This window comes from Crocuta crocuta, unplaced genomic scaffold (assembly GCF_008692635.1).
Source record: "Crocuta crocuta isolate KB4526 unplaced genomic scaffold, BGI_CrCroc_1.0 scaffold299, whole genome shotgun sequence".
Taxonomy (NCBI): domain Eukaryota; kingdom Metazoa; phylum Chordata; class Mammalia; order Carnivora; family Hyaenidae; genus Crocuta; species Crocuta crocuta.
The window spans coordinates 3,074,125-3,082,945 of NW_027532747.1; the positions used below are offsets into that span (position 1 = coordinate 3,074,125).

General features: G+C 59.9%; 1 protein-coding gene across 1 annotated transcript in view; it reads right to left on the minus strand.

Moving 5' to 3' along the window:
- Positions 1-8,444, minus strand: part of HHIPL1 (HHIP like 1) — a 32,792-nt gene extending 24,348 nt beyond the window's left edge. The window contains exons 1-5 of the mRNA XM_077780826.1: positions 8,368-8,444; positions 8,138-8,207; positions 4,713-4,823; positions 4,366-4,488; positions 115-761 (exon numbers count right to left, since the gene is read on the minus strand). Of these exons, the coding sequence (XP_077636952.1) occupies positions 115-761; positions 4,366-4,488; positions 4,713-4,823; positions 8,138-8,207; positions 8,368-8,444 (1,028 nt within the window). The remainder of the gene's footprint in view (positions 1-114; positions 762-4,365; positions 4,489-4,712; positions 4,824-8,137; positions 8,208-8,367) is intronic.
- Positions 8,445-8,821: the final 377 nt, after the last annotated feature.

Consider the following 8,821-nt stretch of genomic DNA (forward strand, 5'->3'; position numbering starts at 1 on the left):
GGAGGACTCGGCAGCTAGTGCAGGTGCACCCCGCGGATTGGTCCTGTCGCAGCAGCGGCGCATTCCCGGGGCGCGGGGCAGCCGATTTCAGCCCCGCCCCCCCAGGGAACCCACCTCTCGGAGCTGTGGTCCACGGTGTTCACGTCGTCCGCGGAGACCCTGAACTCGCTGATGCGGATCCACTCGTCGAAGCCGACCCCCACCGAGTAGTAGACGTAGAGCTTGCCGTTGTGCCGGAAGCCGGGGTGCAGGGCTATGCCCAGGAAGCCGCGCTCGTCGCCCTCCCAGGGCGACGTGAGCACCGCGCGGCTGATGTTCAGGAAGGGCCGCTCCAGCCGCGAGCGGTCGGGCAGGTAGGCCCACACCAGCCCCACCTGCTCGGCCACGAAGAAGCGGTGGGTGCCGTCGCGCGCGTGCACCATGGCCACGGGGTTGCGCAGCCCGTTGGCCGCCTCCTCCAGGCACAGCTGCAGGCAGCCCCGCGCGTCGGCGCGCACGCGGCCCAGGTCCGAGTTGAGGTTCTCGTTGACCAGCAGGCGCGGGAAGCAGTAGTCGGCGTCGTCCAGCGACAGGTGGCGGCAGAACTTGGCGCGGTTGCCCTCCAGGGCCCAGAGCTCGCGGTCGGGCGACAGGTGGCGGAACAGGCCCCGGCACGTCTGCCACAGGTCGCGGCAGTAGTCCTCGCAGAGCCCGGGCACCGTGCGCAGCGGCGTGGCCGGGTCCTCGGCGTCGTACAGGTGCGCGGCGTAGGGCGAGCACTCCTGCAGGGCGGGGGGGTGGGGGGAATGCTGTGTGCCAGCTCTGTTACCCGCCCCCCAGGGCCTCAGGCTGCTGATCTGTAAAATGGGCCCCCATCCGTCCAGCAACACGCAGCAACCTCGTATCTCCTCACCTTCTTCCTCTTTCTCTCGCCTCAACGCTGCTTCTGTTAGACTAAATAACCACAATATTACTACTGCTAACAGCAGCAGCCCTTGAGGACCTACTGTGTGCCAGAAAGGGTCTGAGGCACTGATTTTTAATGTATTAAAAAATCTGTTTAATGTTTATTTATTTTGAGAGAGACAGAGAGAATGCACAAGTGGGGGAGGGGCAGACACAGAGGGAGACACAGAATCGGAAGCAGCTCCAGGCTCTGAGCTGTCAGCGCAGAGCCCGACGTGGGGCTCGAACCCATGAACCATGAGATCGTGACCAGAGCTGAAGTCAGATGCTTAACCAACTGAGCCCCCAAGGCGCCCCTGAGGCATTTTTAGGTACTTCTCTTTTCATATGATGCCTCAGCCCTGTATCTGCATGACTTACTCCTTCGCTTTATTTAGATCCCCGCTCAAGGGACACGTCCTCAGAGAAATCTGCCCAGACCCACAGCCACCCCCCAACCCGGTCCGACCTCTGACTCTGCTTAGAAAAACAACCAACAACCCCCCAGGGTAGCTTAGTCGGTTAACCTTCAGACTTCAGCTCAGGTCATGATCTCACAGTTCCTGAGTTCCAGCCCCACGTGGGGCGCTGCATTGACAGTGTGGAGCCTGTTTGGGATTCTCTCTCACTCCCTCTCTCTCCCCCTCCCCCACACACGCTTTCTCTCTCTCTCAAAATAAATAAATAAACTTAAAACGAAACAAAACTAAATTAAAACACCCTGAATCACAAACCTTACCATTATCTGGTATCATGATACAAATGAAAACGTTTGCATGTTTACTGTCTGTCTTTCTTGGAAAGATTCTACAAGGACAGGAATCTTTAATGTTTATTTATTTTTGAGTGAAAGAGAGACAGAGACAGAGAACGAGTGGGGGAGGGGCAGAGAGAGAGAGAATGAGACACAGAATCCGAAGCAGGATCAGGCTCCAAGCTATCAGCACAGAGCCCGACTCGGGGCTCGAACTCCCGAACTGCAAGATCATGACCTCAGCTGAGGTCAGACACTTAACTTAGTGAGCCAACCAGGCACCCCTACAAGGACAGGAACTGTGTCTTGGTCAGTGTGTGTCCGGGAACCTAAGACAGTACCTAGCACATAGCAAGCCCATAGTGAATGCGTAGGGAATGTGCTGGATACTCACTTACCCGACCAGTCCTTAACGGTGACTGGGTGCTCCTACCTCCATTACTGGCTTCATCTTCACAAGGGCCCATGAAGGAGAGAGTGTTACAGATGGGGAGACTGAGGCACAGGGTCATTCAGTACCATTTGGGCAGCACAGAGGGGTCTGGGTTTGGCCTCGGGCCGCCCCCACTCTCCCCAGCACCGCTGGCGCACGTACAGGTTGATAACACCCACACCCGCGCAGCCCCTGGCCCGGGACCCCTCTTCCTCCACTGCTCGGGCACCTCGGGCAGGGTCCTGGGCGGTCCTCTGCCGCCAGGCTGCCAGTGCAGCTCTCCCCTGGGGACAGATGGATCAGCCGCCCCTGGCTTCCCTGGCCCCCCGTCGAGGACCCCCACCACGGATGAGACACTGGAGACCCCATTCAGGGCCCACAGGGCATGATCTGGAATACAGCGCAGTCAGAGCTGATGGGCAAAGTGTTCTGCCCTCCTCCTCGCCCAGCAGACGGTCCCGACTCGCAGTTTGGATGGCTTCTTGGAGCCCGGTCAAGCATCGAGCAGCAGCCCCTGGCCCGGCCCCCATCACTCGTGCCGCTGGGTCCTCTCGCCCCAAGAAGGAAATAACCCACAACTCTGCCCCAGGCTCTGCTCTCTGGGAACCCAGGGAGAGGTGACCCCGGGGGCCTCTCGCCAGCTTCAGGCCTCCAGCAGCCCCCCCACAGCCCCCCGAGAGCGGAGAGGATCCCTCACTTCACACCCCAACCCCAGCCTGAGAGCCAGCGCTCACAGATGCAGCTTTGCCATCAGCTCCCGCCTCCTGCCCCCCTCAGTTTCCTGACACTCTCTGCTATTTTCACCTCCGAGCCTCAGCGCACACTGTTCCCTTGGCAGACATGCCCTTCCCTTAAAAGCAGCAATCGATTCTTCCTTAAATACCAGCCACAGCTGTTGGAGAAATAGTGGTAACCATAACAGCCCTGGGCATTGGGGTCAACTGTGGGCCAGGGCCATGCTGGGTGAATCCACATTTCCCCCTCAACGCAACTGACTGTGCCAGGAGTATGTTCTCAGTCCCATTGTACAGACGGGAAAGAAGAGGCTGAGAAGGAAGTCCCTAACCAAGGCCGGATTTGACCTCCTGGGGTTGGAGGGTGGGAGACAGGGAGAAGCTGGGGCATTTCCGGGTGCACTGGCTGCTACCACCCCCAAAGCCTAGTTAAGTGAACCCCACCCCCCACCCAGAGCAGAGGCCTCAGCTCCAAGGCTCTATGAAAACCTCCCTCAGGGGACACCTGGGTGGCTCAGGTAATTAAGTGACTCAGTTTTTTTTTTTTTTAATGTATTTGGGGTAGGGGGAACGGAGGGGCAGAGAGAGAGGGAGACAGAGGATCTGAAGTGGGCTCTGTGCTGACAGCAGAGACCCGGATGCAGGGCTTGAACTCACGAACCATGGGATCATGCCCAGAGCTGAAGCTGGATGCTTAACCAACTAAGCCACCCTGGTGCCCTATGAAACTCTTTTTTTTTTTTTTTTCAATTTTTCATGTTTTTTAAAATTTATTTCTGACAGAGAGAGAGACAGCATGAACAGGGGAGGGTCAGAGAGAGAGAAGGAGACACAGAATCTGAAGCAGCTCCAGGCTCTGAGCTGTCAGCATAGAGCCCGACGCGGGGCTCGAACCCACGAACCGTGAGATCATGACCTGGGCTGATGTCAGAAGCCCAACTGACTGAGCCACCCGGGTGCCGCCCCCATGCAACTCTTGATCTCAGCTCAGGTCATGATCTCTCTCGGTTTGTGGGTTCGAGCCCCACATCGGGCCCTGCGCTGACAGTGCAGAGTCTGCTTGGGACTCTTTCACTCAAAATAAATAAAGAAACTTAAAAAAAAAAAAAAAGAACCTCCTTGAGTCAGAGCCCCTGACCTGAGCCGAGGTAATTATGTATGTCTGTGCCTGGCACCCTCTACCCCCTGCCCCACCGTGGGCTCAGCAGGCCGAGGTCTGCACTGACATGACTCTGGGCCCCTCCAGGCCTCAGGGGATGGTTGTCCTGTGGCCACACACCCCCCTCCTCGCCGGCAGGGCCAGGCTGGGTTCCCACAGGAGGCCTCCAGGGCCAGCAGGTGGCAGACTGCCCTGGTGGGTGTGTGCTCAGGCTCTGGGCCAGGGGCGAGTCCCTCCCGTGGAAGCGTCGTGGTCACACCATGGCCTTGACCTCCTGGCACCTCTCCTGCTACTGCAGGCTAAGGGCCACTTGGCGACGTCTGCTTGGACGTCTCCGGTCAGTCGCTGTCCCGGGCCTCACAGGGCTTCCCGTGTCCCCACTTAGCCGGCCAGCGGGCGAGACAGCCAGGCCCAGGCCTCCAGTGGCATCCTGTCCCACGCGGCTGCCGGGGGCCCTCCTTCGTAGGAGCTGTCCACCCAGCAGCTGGGGAGGGGAGGTGGGGGGGAGGGTCCAGCTGCACACACGCCTCCTTTGATTTCTTCGAGGCAGGGTCACTGTGACTTCAGTCCTATAGATGAGGAACTGAGGCCCAGAGAAGACCACGTGCCAAGAAGCGGTCAGGCCACGGCTCCGCCCCAGCCCTCCTGACGCCCACACTGGTGCTCTTTCCGGATTAGTCAGCGGTGTTTCTATCGGCAAGTGTTTACGGGACACTGTGCGCCGGGCACCGTCCTCAGCTCCAGAGACACGAAGAAGAGCAAGACAGGCTTCTGAAAGCCGATCGGAGTGCCCTGCACTCCCCAGAGCCCAGCCCAGAACTAGAGGGGGAGCAATGGGGAATCTGGGGGGCCAGGCTGGAGGTTCAGCGTCCACGCGTCGGACCCGGGCCTGGCGAGCCCTCACTTGAAGCCTACATACTTTTTTTTTTTTTATGTTTTATTTATTTCTAGGAGAGAGAGAGAGAGAGACAGCGTGAGCAGGGGAGGGTCAGAGAGAGAGGGAGTCACAGACTGAAACAGGCTCCAGGCTCTGAGCTGGCAGTCAGCACAGAGCCTGACCCGGGGCTCGAACCCACGAACCGTGAGATCATGACCGAAGCGAAAGTCGGACGCTTAACCGACTAAGCCACCCAGGCGCCCCGAGGCCTACATACTTTTATGGCGCCCAGACCGGAGTGATCCACAAGCAGGACATGACAGGAGGCTGCAGTGGTGGCTGTCAGCAGGGACCATGCGCAACGAGCCTCGCAGGGTCCGTGGAAGAGGCAGTGGAAAGCCCACGGAGAGCCCATCGGGCATCACGCTGCGCCAGGGCCTGCCCTCCTCGCTGCCCTGAAATCGCCCTGTGCAGTGGCCACCGCTCACAGCTCATGGTCCTGAGTCCCAAGGGTTTCTTAGGTCCACTCCCTGTTGCTCAGGACGGCCGGGCCTTCACGCAGTGTTCTCCAGGCAGGGCATTCCTTCCTTTCCCATTTCCTCATCTGGCAAACTCCTACTCATGACTCCAGGCCCCACTGAAAAGTCTCCTCTGGCTCCTCCATCCCCCCAGGGCCCCGACTCCCCCAGCCTGGCCCCTCGTGGACGCTCCCACAGCCCCCTGTCCATATCTCAGATGCACATCACCGAAATGTAACTCCGTAGCTCGTGGGGTGAGCTCTCCTCCTGGGCCGTCACCGCCCCATTGCCAGAGACGGCTCAGCTGGTCTGCCTGGCTAGGACTTATCTCTTTGAACGTCCACCCACCCCACAGACTATGGGACCTTCCAGGGCAGGGCCCCAGGGCCCAGCACACAGTGGGGCTTCAAGAAAACAGGCAATATGACAAAGTCATTAAGAGAAGGGCTTTGGAGCCAGAGCACATTAGAGACTGAATCTACGATTCCCTGTGAGACCTCGGGCAAGTTCCTCAGCCTCTCTGTGCCTGTGTCTTCGTCTGTAAAAGGGAAAAGGAATTCCAACCTCATGGGTGTTGGTAGGAATAAATGAGAGGATGCATGTGTTGCTCAATAAATGCTCAAATGGTATAAACTATCAAGATGCAACTCAATGTTTCCTCTTCCAGGAAGCCTTCCCTGACTTTTACAGGGAAAAGTGTGGCCTTTCTCCCTATCCCCCATAGTGTCCAGTCACCCTTGAGAGCCCTTTTGTGCATTCTGGTAAGTATCCATGTGTCTGTCCCGTGATCTGAACAAGGGGACTTTGGAGGTGGGGCCTATGACTTGCCAACTGCCTCTGGGCCCAGCACCCAGCACAGGGCCAGCCCCTAAAAGGCTGTGGGGAGACATCTGTCCAGCACATGCACTCGCAGAGTATGTTCATGCAGATTTCCATCAGAAACCAGGCTTCGAAGACTTCAGGTTACAGAGACAGACAATCTCGTTTACACAGGAAGTTCTTATACGGACACTAGGAACCGGGGAACATCACGTGTCACAAGCTGTCTTTCCTCCTCTCGACAACACAGGCATCAGTCAGATGAGGGCAAAGCCCTAGGAAAGAGTCTGAAGGGCCAGAAGGGACGATCGCCCTCCAGCTAAGAAGCCATCCTGGGCACCTGGAGGGGCTGTGGGCACCAGATGGGGGCAGGTTCTAGAAGGGACTGTGGGAGCAAGCGTGTTTTCATGGCCTCTCTCCTGTCTGGGGTCCAGCTCCCTAAGGCAGATGTGAAGGCCTGAATGCTATCATTGACTGAAACTTGTAAATAAGTCACCTTGGCCACCTCCCCAGGGTGGAAATCAGGAGGTGCTGAATGCAGACGTGGCCTTGGCTCACAGACAGCCCGGTCCTCCATCCTGCACTCTCCTGCCCTCCCTTGAGGCCCCACCAGGGAAACCGTGATCCAACCTCCACTGCCCTCTCCAAGTTCACTCCAGACATGAGGTCACTCTCAGAGACGCCTGGGGTAAAGTGCTAGCGGCCATTCCCCCACTGGTGACTCAAGGCCAAGCCATGCTGGGAAGATTCCCCTGGGAAGAGGGGAGGGGGGTCAGCAGGGCTGACCGTTCCCTTCCTCCTCCTAGGACCCGCCTACCTTACTTGCCCTGCTGAGCCTGGCACGTAGTAGGTGCTCAAGAAACAAATGTGGAGTGGATGCATGAGTCCAGCTAGGAGAGCAGGGGTGGGAAGGGCCTGGTTCCAAAGAGCCCCCGTGCTGGGGAGGGAGGGAGGTGCTTGAGCAGACCATTCTGGCTCCCCAGAAATGCACAGACCGCACAAGGACTGAGCGGTGACCACCATAGGCAGGTGTCCCCCTCCTTTGCATTCTGGTGCTCCCCAGGGCCCCTTTCCTCAAACCCCCCACCATGGCCCTCTGATTTCTGATGCAGGTGGCCCACTCATACTGGCACTGAGTGTGGTCCACGAGCCCGTAACTGAGCTGTGTGACCACTGGGCAAGTCCCTGCCTCTCTGAGCTTTCCCTGAATCGGCCTCTGGGCCCCACTCTGTCCCTGCCTAGAGCTGGGAAGCCAGTGGGTGCCAAAGAGGCACTGGAGAAATCCAACCAGAACCATCCACTGAGCCCTGAGTATGTTCCCTTTTGTCTGTGTGGCAACTCGGAGGGACCGCTAAGATTGCCCCTATTTTAAAGATGATGCAATGGAAGTGCAGTGGTGACCCGTCCAGGGTCACAGAGCCAGGGGTCGGAGGGCCAGGATCAACCCAGGAAGTCGGATTCCAAGCCAGGCCTCCCGCCGTGTCCCCCTCCTCCCCGCCCCGCCCCCTTCAGGACCCTTCCTTCCTGAGCCTCCGCGCTGCCTGGATGGTGGGCGGGGCCAGCCTAAGGGCTTCCTGGCCTTGACTCCATTTCCCCAGGGGTTCTGGCCAGTCTCTCGGGAATCAGACCCACGCGCGAGCCTCTAAGGCACAGTCCTGTGCTGGCGGAAGTAGGGGCTCTGCCCCCAGAGGGGAGATGACAGAGAGGTGACACGGAAGGGCTGTGGTCTGAAAGGACGAGGGACCCTCTGCCAGGCGGGGGCGCCTCCAGAGAGAGCGCACGCCGGGAACCGAGGTGGGGGCGTGAAGTCCAGGGGCGTCGCAGGGCGCCTCACGCAGGGTCTGAGCAGCGGGCACGTCTGGTCCAGGAAGGGGGCGGGGCTCTGAGACCTGTCCTCAGGGCGGGGGAGGGGCCCTCACCGGGAGCGACGTCTCCCAGCCCAAGTCCCGCGCGTCGCCCACGCCCCCTGCGGGTGCGGGCAGCTCCCACCTCCCCCGGGACACCGCGGGACGCCCTGAGCGGGACAAAGGCTGCCCATCCCGGTGCCCCAAGAAGNGGGCTGCCGGCCGCGCCCTGAGCGCTCGCCTCCCTCCGGCCCGGACCCTCCCCGGACCCTCCCGGGGCGGCCGCGGGGCAGGGGCGGGCTCACCCCGCAGGGCCTGGAGGTTGGGAACTCCGCACCCGGCACCAGCTCTGCTCGCGCTGTTCCGGCGGCACCCTCCCCATCCCCCACTCCTCCTGGACCGGGAGCCTTTCTAAATACAGGGCGCTGGTGGCCCGGCCTCTTGGGGCCCGAGATGCCGACTGGGCTTCCCTCTTCCGCCGGGCGCTATTCAGCCCGGGAGGTGCGGGGACTCCGGGGTGCCTCCGACTGGGCCAGGGAGGGACATGATGGAGCCAGGGGCTGGGGATTCTCACCCAATCACTTAAAAATGGGGGTGAAGCACCGTAAAGGGCGGGCCGTGCTGCCCGGGACTCATAAGGAGAAGTGAAACCCAGGCCTGGGTTGGGGAGGGTGGATGGGCCGCCTCCAGAGTCCACCCGCGGTCCTCACCCCAGGCTTCTTCCCCGTCTCCCCTCGGGGCCAGCAGATTCCCCTACAG